The 12,870-nt window shown below is 36.7% G+C and overlaps 1 protein-coding gene across 1 annotated transcript; it reads right to left on the bottom strand.

Annotated features, from left to right (window-relative positions):
* Positions 1–7,438: 7,438 nt before the first annotated feature.
* On the bottom strand, positions 7,439–12,019 carry LOC125480670 (amino acid permease 3-like). The gene is made up of 9 exons (XM_048591699.1): positions 11,919–12,019; positions 11,777–11,818; positions 10,534–10,624; positions 10,027–10,260; positions 9,855–9,948; positions 9,530–9,744; positions 9,131–9,288; positions 8,639–8,866; positions 7,439–8,120 (listed from the first exon to the last, which is right to left on the bottom strand). The coding sequence occupies exons 1-9, from the start codon at positions 11,973–11,975 to the stop codon at positions 7,695–7,697; spliced, it is 1,545 nt and encodes a 514-aa protein (XP_048447656.1). The 5' UTR covers positions 11,976–12,019; the 3' UTR covers positions 7,439–7,694.
* Between the last annotated feature and the right edge of the window lie 851 nt (positions 12,020–12,870).

Consider the following 12,870-nt stretch of genomic DNA (forward strand, 5'->3'; position numbering starts at 1 on the left):
AGTCATTCACTGAAAGGGACATGCAAGTAACTCATTGGTTCGTACTTAACAATTGCAACAAGATAATTGAGTACCTGGATGAGCATGAAGAGTTGATAAAATGGAAACATCCTTCGCATTTATATGTTGTGAAGTACCATGACCTGTTTCCTCATTGGTTTCGCGAACAAGTTGTTTATGTTTTTTTGTTAGTTTTGTCCTAAAATACGATTGCATGTTAGTTGTGTTAAATTTTGGTAAAACCAACATGTCAAATTTTTGGTATAAATTAGGTGAAAAAACTGAAGGAAGCCAATTCTCCTGCGTATACTGATGAATTATACAACTTGGCTATCGAACCTCAAAGCGTAGAACTGTACTCAGGGTGTCATGTGAACGACATAAAATTCTTAGGAGCTGACCGTGATGACAAGCTTTGTACTAAAAAACAATGGTGTACATGTCCCAGGAGAGGGATATATTGCAGACATTGATTTCTATGGCAAATTAAAAAGTGTGGTCCAATTGCTTTACAAAGACCGTCGTCAAGTCATCCTTTTTAAGTGTCATTGGTTCGATACAGACCCTAGTAGGAATGAGAGTGTTAACGGGACGATGGTTTACTATCGGTGAACACTACCCGATGTTGGTACAGTGAAGACCCATACATTTTGACAACTATGGCCAAACAAATTTCTACATTGATGATCCAAGGGCCGAGAGGGGATGGAAAGTTGTTCGGAGGATTAATAACAAAGGGGTGTATGATATTTTGGGCCGAGATCCTGATGACAACGACAATGACGACAACTTTACCAACCACCTCCTCGAAACTTCAACACAAATTAGTGCAGAAACACTTCGGGATACTAATATTGTCCAAGAACCATTTTAGGTAGTTGGAGGTCCTTAAATTGAAATTCTATAGACTCAACTACAATTGATCTTGGAAGTCTCCCAAGATACAATCCACCTGAGGGCACAGATGATGTTGTTGATGTACCAACAAATGAGGATGAAAGGGAGATTGAAAGTGATCGAAGTAAAGATAATGATATTTATTGTACCAAAGATGAGGATTAAGGACTTTTGACTCATATGCAATGCAATTAAGCATATATAATTTGTTATATATAAACAAATTTTAATTTATTAAATTTGTAATTGGATAAAGGATTTTAAAAAAACAAATTAAACTCAATTCAAAGAGATGAACACTAGAAAGTCGTTGCGCATAACGTAATGGTGCGATGAAACAAGAAAATTCATCGCTCAAGGTAGGTTTGCATGATGCAAGTAACGCATTCATCACATTTGGTGGTTTGCGCAATGCAATATGTTCAGTTCGTCACTTAAGGTCTTCAAAATTTCCCAAAATCAAAATATGGGCGCCTTTTTTTATTAAATGTTCATTAAACATTGGGCGATGAATTAGGGTAAATCGTAGCGCAATACCATATTGCGCAACGTATGGGATAACTTCGTCGCTACATGTCCTTCAAAATTCCCAAATTAAAATGTAGGCGCCTTATTTTTAAATGTTCATTTAATATTGCGCAATGAAATGTGCTATATTTGTCGCGTTTTTGACTTATACGCGACGGATGTTTTCCTTTTGTTGCGCATTATTCCCAAATTAACCAAAAATAAGGAAGGTGTTTTTTTATAAATTCATTAAAACTGAGCGATGAATGTATTTGTCGCTCAAAGTCCTTCGCATTATTAGTTCCAAAAAGCCTTTCTTTCTCTCATTTTCCAGAACCTCTATCTCACTCCAACTCTCTCACTTCAACCGTCTCTCTCACTCGAACTTTCTCACTCCAACCTCTAACTTTCTCTCCCTACAACTCTCTCTCTCTCCCTCCCCTTGCAACTCTCTCTCCCGCGAACTTTCTTTCTCTCAACTTTGAGGTAATTTATTTTTTTTTTTCATCATTTGTTAATTATTTTAGATGTATGATTTTTGTGGATTGATTACATATTAGGGTATTAGGCATAAGGGGTTATGGATTTAGGGATTTTGTCAATTTGGGGATTCAGGGATTTCAAAATTGGGGGTTTAGGGATTTTAGAAATAGGGAATTTAGGTATTTCAAAATTTAGGGAGTAGGGTCAGGTGGGCGTTAGGGATAGCTGGTGGGGGTTGGTTGGGGTGGCAGTGCCTGAGTCATCGAGGGTTGGATAGGGGTGGTGCGGGGATGAGTGGTATGGGGTGAGGGTTGGGTAGGGTTAAAATTTTAAATTTCATAATTTTTATGCAAATTTCATTTAAATTACTTAAATCTGTTAAGTTGTTAATTTTATAATTTTCTGTTTGAATTTTGTAAGTTTAGGGTTTTTTTTTTTTTTTTTTTTTTTTTTTTTTTTTTTGATAATGTTAGGATTAACATATTAGTGTTAGAGATCATTGTATAACTTTAAAATGATAGGTTTAGAATTTTAGTTTAATTTTTTAATTTTAGAATTAAGATTTTAGTTGTAGGTATAATATTATTAATGTAGGGTTAAAATAATATATAAAAAAAAAGATTTGGATGAAGTATTATTTGTTGGGATTAATTTGTTAAGTTAGTTAAATTTGTTAACTTAAACATTTGTATGTTTACACTTTTAATTTAATTTTATAAATTTAGGATTAATATTTAGGTTGTAGGTATAAATTTCAATTTTTTTTTTTTGTATTAATTAACTAATTCTATGGTTGCTTTTACAAGTTCATAAATTTTGTGTTAATTGTAGAATTATAAGGTTCAATTTTTTACTTTTTAAATTCTAGGCTTTTGTATTTATTATATAAATTGGTATTAATAACATAGTTTTAAATGTTGGTCGTTCAATTGGATTTTGTAGATTTCGCAGTTGATTAGGCAGCGTAGGTCAATTAGTAGGTCCCCTCTGACACCTCCACCACCTACTACTATTGCCGCCACTACTCCACCAGCATTAGCCCGACGATGGAGGCTGTCATACATCCGCCCCAGGCCACGATGTCGGAAATGCCTGAGTCATCAACTTCTTCGGTGACTCATCCGTTACTGAGCGCTAAGCGCTCTCATCAACGGCTCTAGCCTATCGATGAGGGTGATAAGTCTGCATCAGATTCCACCACAGTAGGTTATGGGAATTGTTGTGTACTTGTGTTGGTTGTGTTGTTTATTTGTTTGTAGGCTAGGGGAGATGTTATATTTTTAGGGGAAGTTATGTCGAATTTTTCGTAGATTATTTAAATTGTTTTTACATTAACTTATTTCCTATTTTGCAGGTCGTAAAAAAACAAGGGGTCCATGTAGACTCATGGGCACGTCACAACTTACCCGCGCCACCCATGAGCGTATAAAGATTTCATGGGATGCTTGACATCGGGCGGCAATAACAAAGAAGCAGCACAACTGTTTAGTCCACAACATTGGCTCCATTGTGCCTCACCACTGCCCCATGCAGTGGGAGTCTTGGAGACTTGTCCCACAGGAAACCAAGGACTTCGTTCTTCATGAGCTATCAGTTAGTAAATTTTTTTTTTGTTTTCATTATTTTGTAAGTAAAGTTGTGAAATTTAATAACTGTTAACTTTGACTAATTTGTTTCGTATTTGTAGCATCACTATGACCTCGAGGACCTTGATGCCAATCAAGCCAAGTACATCCAAGAACTTTTCACCGGCCAGTTCACTCAGTGGAAGAGCGACCTCCACAAGTATTTCGAGAGATTCGACGATCCGGTTGATGCTGTAGCACACGGGTGCCCCTTGGAGTTGGTGAAGCGCCTTGAAAATTAGGACTGGCTCTGCACCCATTTTCAGGACGAAAAATACTTGGTAAGTGAATTATATAAATTAATAATATTTTATTAATACTTCAATCCCGTTTATTAATTTATTTTAATACTTTATAATTAATATCGGCACTAATATGGTTTGTTTCTTGTTAACAGAAAAAAGCCAAGGCAATGCAATAAATAGGTTGAAGAAAAAGCTTATCCACCACTCCCGACGCTTTTCATATAGGATGGAGGAGTGACATTGGGTAACCACATTTTTTCCACAAAAACTTATTACTCTTACTCTAAATTACACAACTAATAACTAATTTTTATTATTTTCTAATGCGGGCAGGGTTAAAATTTTCGGAGATTGACACATTCAAGGAAGTGTATATGCGGCCCGGGGATGAATTCACACAGGGGCTCCATGTAAGTTTTTGTAATTTTTAAATTTATAATTCTTATTCATTTTAAATAAATGTTATATAAATATTAATTAACTTGCTTTTATAATTATAGGCTACTATGATGGAGAAGAGCCAGGCTATCCTTGAGGAAGTGGCTCCTAGCTTCCCCCTGACACCCCGATGGAGGAGGTGCCCCCCCCCGGCCTGGCGAGGATGCGGGTCTCCATATCATGATGGACACCCTCGACCCGAGACTCGGTCCTAGGCCGGGGAAGGTGTATCAGGGTGTGGGAAATGCCCGCCATCGTGAGATGGGAGCCTTATCTTCCATCTTTACCTCAGGACAGGTCGCATCATTGACAGAGAAAGTAGCGGAACTCGAGCAGCAGGTGATGGTCCAACATAAGCACATTGCGACGCAATCTGCCCACATCGCTACCCAGGAAGCTTATATAGTTGCCTAAGAGTCTAAGATGGCCCAGATCATCGCCACGCTTCAGTTGTTCGGCTTCAACATCCCAGGCCATTGACCCAACGCAGCCAACCACAGAACTTGACAATGATGACTTTTTATTGTAGTTTTTTTTTAATTAAACATTCGCACATTTAAAAATTTTCCCCACTCATACATACATTTTCGTTATTTATTTTAAATTAATATTCTTCTTTATCAATTACTATTCTTAATTAAATTTAACCAAACAAAATTATTTTGTTTTGAAATTCAGATTATAAACAATTTTTTTTTTGAAAAAAAAAAATGGTTTGCACGACGCAATAATTCGTCACTCTATTATTGCGGCACGAAACCTTTGTCCCTTTAATCTATATGCGACCAGTCTTGTTTTGTTGCGAATATAAATATGCGATGAATAATCTTCGTCCTTATTTGTTTTACACGATGACCTCGTTCTTCGTCGCTTAAGAAACCTTGTACCTTAAAACTTTATGCGACAAAAAATCTCTTCATCGTTTCTGCCTTACGCCATGAAACCTTTGTCCCTCTAATCTTCATGTGAAGAGTTTAGTTTTGTCATGCCCACAGGTATATGCAACGAATTGTCTTCGCCCTTATTAATTTGAAGTGACGACGTAGTTCTTCGTTGCATATAACTATTTGCGTGACAAAGTGTCTTCTTTTTGTCACACAATACCTTTCTTTACGAGCCTTGCACGATCAACTTAGGGTGACAAAGTTTTTTGTCGTTTATAATTTTAGGCGGCAAATTTCTTATTTATGCGACGAATTCTTGTTTGTCGCGATAAATGTTTTATGCAATAGTGGATGATGGCTATGCTAGTGTTGGGTTTTGCGCCATTTGGACTAGTGTTGTTGGTTGTGTGGCTTGGGCTACTGTTATTGGCTACAAGGCTTAGGCCTGGTCTTAGTGCTGTAGTAATAGTTGCAACTATTACTGACGTGGGTGGCAGTGCTCGCCCAACCTTCGGGCTTAGCCGCGAGGATCGGCAGCATGGGACTAATGTTGGGGCTACGTTGTGGTTTCTGTTGATGGGTGCAAACCCAGGCACATAGGAAGTGTCGTTTGTTGTTGTTTTTGAAATTTCCGACCATGTTTTCCTTCTTCTAGGGCACACGAATCAAGGAATTAAAAGTTCAGAGATTAGGTGCATTAGAAAAGTTCAAAGAGGTAGAAATTTGAAAAGAATTGCGAAAGCTTCTTTGAGATTTGAATTAAGCTCTCAATGAATACACCAATTTGTCGTAGCATAATTCTACCGCCTTCAGATTTGATGAAATTGTACCCACAAAACAAATTAAACATCTTTGGTTATGACCAAAGCCACACGCCAAATAAAGTTGGAGGTTTGGCCATGAACATCTAATGCCTAAGTCAATTTCTCTTAAGTAAGTGATAAAGAGAGATTTAGCATTGAATTACGTAGAGTCAACTTACTAGAGAATAAATTGGTGATGGGGGTATTTATAGGAGCTAGGGCTAGCCACATGTGTAGAGGATCCCATGCCATGTATCGATATCCAATTGGCTAGAGTGTGTCATATGTTAGATACAATAGGAAACTATCTTTAATATGCATGAGAATAATCCTTAAAGATATTATTAAGTTAACTAATAATATTCTAAGACTTTGGAGAATCCTTGATTGAATTTGTTTGCGCTTACTTGAAGAAAGAAATATGTCTTCAATTAGGAAAACATAAAAGAGAAATTAGTTATTAATTCTACCTTTAATTCTCTTCCCTTATCTTCTTGCCATGAGCAGAGGAGTTTGGAGAGATTGTAGTCAGCAACTTAGGTCTTCTTGTTAGTTGAACTGCACGTGGAACGAATGTGGAATTCACCAATTTAATGAGGACAGTCTCATCAAAAGTGAATAAAAGCCTACATGTCATATTCAGAATTATTTTTTGCTCCACAACCACATTGCAATATGTAGTCGCACCAATATATATATATATATATAGGGTAATGCTAGGGAGAGCAACCTTTTTAAACCAAATTTGTAAATCAAATGATGTGGTTGTAAATGATTGGATTATTATCAAAATGTCGATTAACTTCCGTGTTTCTTATTGATGACACATCATTTAGTTTACAAATTTAATTTTAAAATTTGATCTCCCTATCATTATCCAAATATATATCAGTTATTTGTGTGAATAAGATTATTGATTCTTCTTGCAACATTGCCAATGCCAAGTCCAAGTACAACAGGAGTAATCATGTTGGGAATGAATCTTTTCATGTTGCTATTCAGGAAGGACTTAAATGTTTGCTCTGCAGTGGCCACTTATGCATACGGTTGACAGTTTCCAGTTGCCACGATGGCGAGAGAGACTTACCAACAACAAGATTCCATTTTAGCAATATCATAAATCATTAACATAATATTATGTGTTTTAATATATTCAATTCCATAATACTCTGTTTGAAATATCGTCATGGTAGTGTCCTCAGTGCAGATAAGTCCTTCACCTATGAGGCTGAGCCACTAGAATCAAAAGCACAATCCTTTCTAAAGAAAAAAAAATTGAGGACTTGAAAAGAATAGATGACAATATGTGAGGGATTAGGTTGAATGAAATATTGAGGTTTATGCATAAGTTTGTGCTTTATTAAACTACAAAATATATTTTTTTGGGTTCCACTTGATTTTTAGTCGATGTGTTATAATGCAAGTGAACAAGAAGTCTATATTTTCTGGTATACTATTCATAAATTGTTACACATAGGCAGGGGGCAGTTTCGGATTGATGGATGCAAATCTAGCATAATGGGTTTAAAGATTTTGATGCTCTAACTCTAAGCCCATTGATCACTTGGTTTCGCATTTCTGAATTTCGTAACACCACTTAGCAATGTTATGGTGAATTACAAGTTCTTTCTTCTCGTGCAGCCAAACTTCTGGGCATGCATTCATGAGCATAAATAAGATTTACATATACAATAAAAGAGAACATCTTATTCCTCATGGGAACTCATAGATATCTAGCAATCACAAAAACATATACTTTTTATCATCAAATTCCTAATGTGCAGACCATCAGTTCATGATTCTCTTCAGTCCTCAGTAACTAGTTTTAAAGGGCTTATAAGTCTGGAGATCAAGAACCACACCAGCCACAGAGCCAACAGCAGCAGCTATGGAGACGAAAAGACAACTTACACTGAGCATCTGAAGTCCAACCCATTTGCTGCTCCACTTTCGAATCTTCTGCTGAGCAATGTACATCTCGACTGGGAAGTAAACTGTGAGTGGCCAAAATCCAAAGGCTCCAAGTATTCCAACGACGTCGTTGAAGAAGGGCAGGAGCATGGATATGAGGGTTGTTATTATGACGAATATTGTCCTCCATACCAAGCGGAAGAGGTTGAGTTGGTAGACGCCATAGAAGGGGATCGGTATCTCGTACTCTGCTGTCACAAAGTCGCTGTTTGGCCACCTCTGTGCGCTCCATTTTTCTACAAATGCAAATAATGGTTGACAAAAGACCTGCAGTGATTTACAAACTTAATTAGAAATTTTGCTCTAGGCAAAAAATTAGGTGATTGCGTAAAATGAAAAAAATACTCGGTCATTCGTCCGTGTAGATAACAATTTGGCATATGTGCAAAAACTTTGCTTAATTTACAAGTAATTATCTAGTTATATAGAAGAAGTCGAGTGATACATTGATACTTGAAATAAATCCTTTAAACTTACTCATTCTGGGATTAAAATGACCGGAATACCCTTAATCATAGTCAAGAACAAATATCTTGATATTTGTTAACTTTAGTAGAAATGACGGCTAGATTAAGAGTTCGTTACCATTTTATTGTAACTAGAAACTATTACACAAAAAAAAATAAATAAATAATAAAACACATGTGGATATTCCAAATAGGGATATTTATGGGCTTTCAACAAAAACTGATTGCAGAAAGGTTATAAAATATTCAACTTGAGGTTTAAGACATGTATACGTTAATTTGATCACAACAAAGTAGCTGACTGAGAGGGCGAATTACCTGAAATGCACCAACAAGGTGGACAACAATTGCAACATTGGCAATGTCTAGTAGCCAGTAGGGGTTGTAAAATCCAAAGCCAGTCAAGAGGTTTCCTGGGGCCAAGTCACCAAAGGCTGCATACCCAAAGCATCCACAAAGTAGATAGAACACTGTGGTGATAGCTATGCTGAATACAGTTGCCTTCTTCATTGTCTTATGTTCTGCGGGTGGAGATCTTATTGTATCCTGCACAATACATCAAGTTTGCTAGAATTAACATTAAGATGTTTCAAATCAAAATTTGACATGTTTGCAGAAAGAGAGGTGGTTTCCGCATTCTTATTTTCTCTCTATGAACACTTATATATTTACTTCTAGTCTTGGATTATATTAAGGGTGCAGAACAGAAAAATGGCCAGTGTGCAAAAATCATTTGCCGCGTGAAATTTTTTTGTCTGGTTATTTTAATGAGATGTTCTTTAATAAGTATATGATGGAATACTGGAGTACCTGAATTTCAATGAGGACCAAAGAATAAGAGTAAGCAAAGGCAATAGCTCCAAGAGCTTGCATACTTCTCCACATCTTTTGTGTAGAAGTGACCGTTCCACTCTTGGTTACTGTCCCTATGCTAATACCCAATAGGCTCCCTTTAAAGCTCCCATTTCCTAACAAAAAGACATCAGAAAACGAAACTGTTTATAAAGGCATATGCCAAATTATATACATACCATTAAAAAATGCACACAAACAAAACTGATTAGAATTTTTAATCAAAATAAAACTCGAGGAACACTCATTACGTCAATAAAAGTAGATTGTGGTCAATTTAGTGTCCCTCTAATACTAATTTGTGTGTTTCCTTATGTTGTGTATATATATAATGGTAAATAATACTGTTAGTTTTACCTGCAACTTTGCCAATGCCAAGTCCAAGGCCAACAGAAGAATAAGTAAAGGACATAATTGCTGCTACTATTGAGAGCCACCACGCTTGATTAAAATCTGGGATTTGAGAAAATATCACCTCCATGATACCAAATGTTATCATATACCCATTGCTTGACATGTGGCATGGATCTCTCCCTCCACTTCTATGGTAACAATTTGATCTCTTTATTGCCCTAATTCACAAATCATATGCATAAATTTTACCATAAAATAAAAGCAGATTCCCCAAAAAAAAAAAAAACAACATGAATTTAATTTCTACTCAGGTAAATAATAAACTCACATCATGCTGACAGATGATGCAATTGTGTACCCAATTGCTACACCAAATAAATTCAAGTACTGCACCAACCCACACATCATGACCTTCCTGCCTCCTGAAGCTCCAAATTACAATCATCATAACTAAACCTAGAAAATTCCATGGTAAAGATAAAAAAAAGACTATCCCTTACCTAAGTTGGCCTTGACAGCATCCATGTAGGTATAGTTTCTCTGTCCGGTGACGGGGTTGCCGGTCCGGTAACACATTGCTAGGAGATTGGAGGTATAGAGATTGACAAAGGCAAAGAGCAGGAGGACAGTTGGTCCTGCAACCCAACCAAGCTGTGCTATTGCCCATGCTAAGGAAAGGACTCCAGATCCTATAACCGCTGTTATTATATGTGATGCTGAAGTCCAAAATGTTCCTGCATGCATGCACCACCACCACCGGTCCACCACCATGTGATTATTAAACTATATAGTGTTTAAGGTACAATTACTTGAATATATTATTAATAAGGGTTTTGAATTACATGGTTTTTAAGTTCATAATTAAGTTTAATAGTTGGGTTACTTTAAGTTAAAAATTAAACAAGGATTTAAAGATAATAATATATTATTATCAACACATCACAGTACGTTTACTTTACAGTCCAAAGAAAAGGGTACGCACGTCAATAAAAAATTTGTGTAGCAACCTGTTCTCTTCAAGCGACCATCATCGTCAAAGCATTTGGAATAGTTGGACTGAGGGTTTATAGCTTCGGACTCACTAACTTTGGGTTGGACTTGTAAACACGAGAAATTCCTGAAACAAGCGACAAGAATACGTGTACAAAATAATATTTTGTATTAATGATTTTGGGGTTACAATCTCTTTGTAATTTGGTCCTCTGATTCTATCTTCGTAGGGTGTGGGTTTGTGGATGAGTTGTTGATCCAAAGGGCCGTCGGGGCTTGATCTAAGGATGCACAGCCGATGAACGGATCTTCAAGGGGCGTTGGGCTTGATCTTGAAGGTTGATGGATGAACGGATCTTCAAGGGCTTTTGGGCTTAATCTTGAAGGATGAACGGATGTGTGGATTTGTTGAGGTTGTTGATCCAAAGGGGCCGTTGGGGCTTGATCTTAGGATGAACGGATCTTCAAGGGCTTCTGGGCTTAATCTTGAAGGATGAACGGATGTGTGGATTTGTTGAGGTTGTTGATCCAAAGGGGCCGTTGGGGCTTGATCTTAGGATGAACGGATGATGAGCGATGAACACTTTCTTCAAGGGCCGTCGGGGCTTGATCTTGAGTTGGTGGGAATTCTTCAAGGGCCGTTGGGGCTTGATCTTGAAGGTTGATGGATGATGAACGATGAACGGATGTGTGGATTTGTTGATCCAAAGGGGCCGTTGGGGCTTGGTCTTAGGATGAACGGATCTTCAAGGGCTTCTGGGCTTAATCTTGAAGGATGAACGGATGTGTGGATGATGAACACTTTCCTCAAGGGCCGTCGGGGCTTGATCTTGAGTTGGTGGAAGTTCTTCAAGGGCCGTCGGGGCTTGATCTTGAAGGTGGATTTGACGAAGAACGAAGATTGCTTTCTTGATCCTTCGGGATTTGCTTGAGAGCTTTAGAGTTTCAAGGCTTCTTTCTTTCTTCCTTCCTTCTTTTCTTCTTTTCCTTTCTCCTTCTCCTTCCTTCTTTTTCCTTCAAAATGAATGCCTTGGCCTCCTATTTATAGAATTCCAAAACTTGATTTTTGGATTTAAATAATCAGATGAAATAAATCATTTCTGCCAGGTATTGACACGTGTCACACTTGATGACTTTTCCAATTTATTTCGATTTTTCGTTGAATCACACGCTACATGTAAAATTTATGTGACACGTGAACGTTGAAATTTTAATTATTGGTCAACATTTATTTCACCGAAATTTTGATGTCTACAGGACTTCCACTTGCAGATAGTGCCTGATGTCATGCCTCTCTTCCACCTGAATATTGAAAGAAAATGGTTGAATAATACACCGAGAAAAGAGAAAGATTATATTCTGGGGAATAATTATGAAATAAAAAACTGAGTGATTCTCTCACAGCTCCATGGTGGATTCTGCTGGGAAGAGTTCTACTTCTTGGCAACACTGGCTTCATGGCAGAAATGCTGTTCAGTAAATCAGAGAGAGATGGAGAGAGAAGGAAAAAGAGAAGGTGATGGATATTATAATACCTGAAGTGGGTTTTTATAGGTGATGAAATGACTTCATTACAAACAGGAACAGTACATAAATAAGAATCATGTAACACGTACACACCCTACATCCGGTACTGCTTATTGCAAAGTTCTTTGTCCACATTGAATCAAATCAAAGTTTAAAAACTAAGTACATGGTGTTTGGACTTGAAAAAGGATACTCGTCGGATCCTTTACTATGGATCCTAGGGATCATGTGATCTAACCCGTTCATCGTATATTTTATAGTCAGAAATCATTTTAAAATTTAAATTTTAAAATTAAATATGAATAGTACTTAACAAAAACTAATCGCACGATATACGATGAACGAGTAAGATTACGAAATTCTTAAAATCTATAGAAAAAGAATCTGATGAGAATCCTTTTCCTTTGGGCTTTGGAAATACTAGCATTAGTTAACAGTTAAAAGTACCTTAATTAGTACGTACCATAGTTGCCTGAAAATTCAGGTCTTTTGTGGATGATTTGGTTTTAGACCATATAAACTTAATTAATTATGTGCTCTAACTTCCTGAAAACATAATTATGTGCTCTAACGTCCTCATATGACATCATAGCAAGATATAACTAATAAATATCAGAAGAATATCTGTTAAAACAAATACACGCCATATATTATATAAGGAAGTGTTATTAGCACTTCAAAAATCTCATTCTACACTCCTCACAAAGTGTATTTTTATTTCCTAATATAAAAAGTTTGGAGTGTAGAATGAGATTTTTGAAGTGCTAATAACAATTCCCTATAATATATCATAAGATTTATGAAGTTTCATGCAGATATCTAATTAT

The sequence above is a fragment of a genome, unplaced genomic scaffold, assembly GCF_019419815.1.
Source record: "Pyrus x bretschneideri cultivar Hongxiangsu unplaced genomic scaffold, Pyrus_bretschneideri_v1 Contig10, whole genome shotgun sequence".
Lineage (NCBI taxonomy): Eukaryota > Viridiplantae > Streptophyta > Magnoliopsida > Rosales > Rosaceae > Pyrus > Pyrus x bretschneideri.

What these genes read in the sequence shown, in the direction of transcription:
- LOC125480670 (XM_048591699.1), bottom strand. Translation starts at nt 11,975, where the DNA reads ATGAAGCCAGTGTTGCCAAGAAGTAGAACTCTTCCCAGCAGAATCCAC. An exon ending in TGGTCGCTTGAAGAGAACAG is followed by an intron (nt 10,261 to 10,533) that starts GTTGCTACACAA and finishes GCATGCATGCAG; the next exon opens with GAACATTTTGGACTTCAGCA. An exon ending in TGCTGTCAAGGCCAACTTAG is followed by an intron (nt 9,949 to 10,026) that starts GTAAGGGATAGT and finishes TTGGAGCTTCAG; the next exon opens with GAGGCAGGAAGGTCATGATG.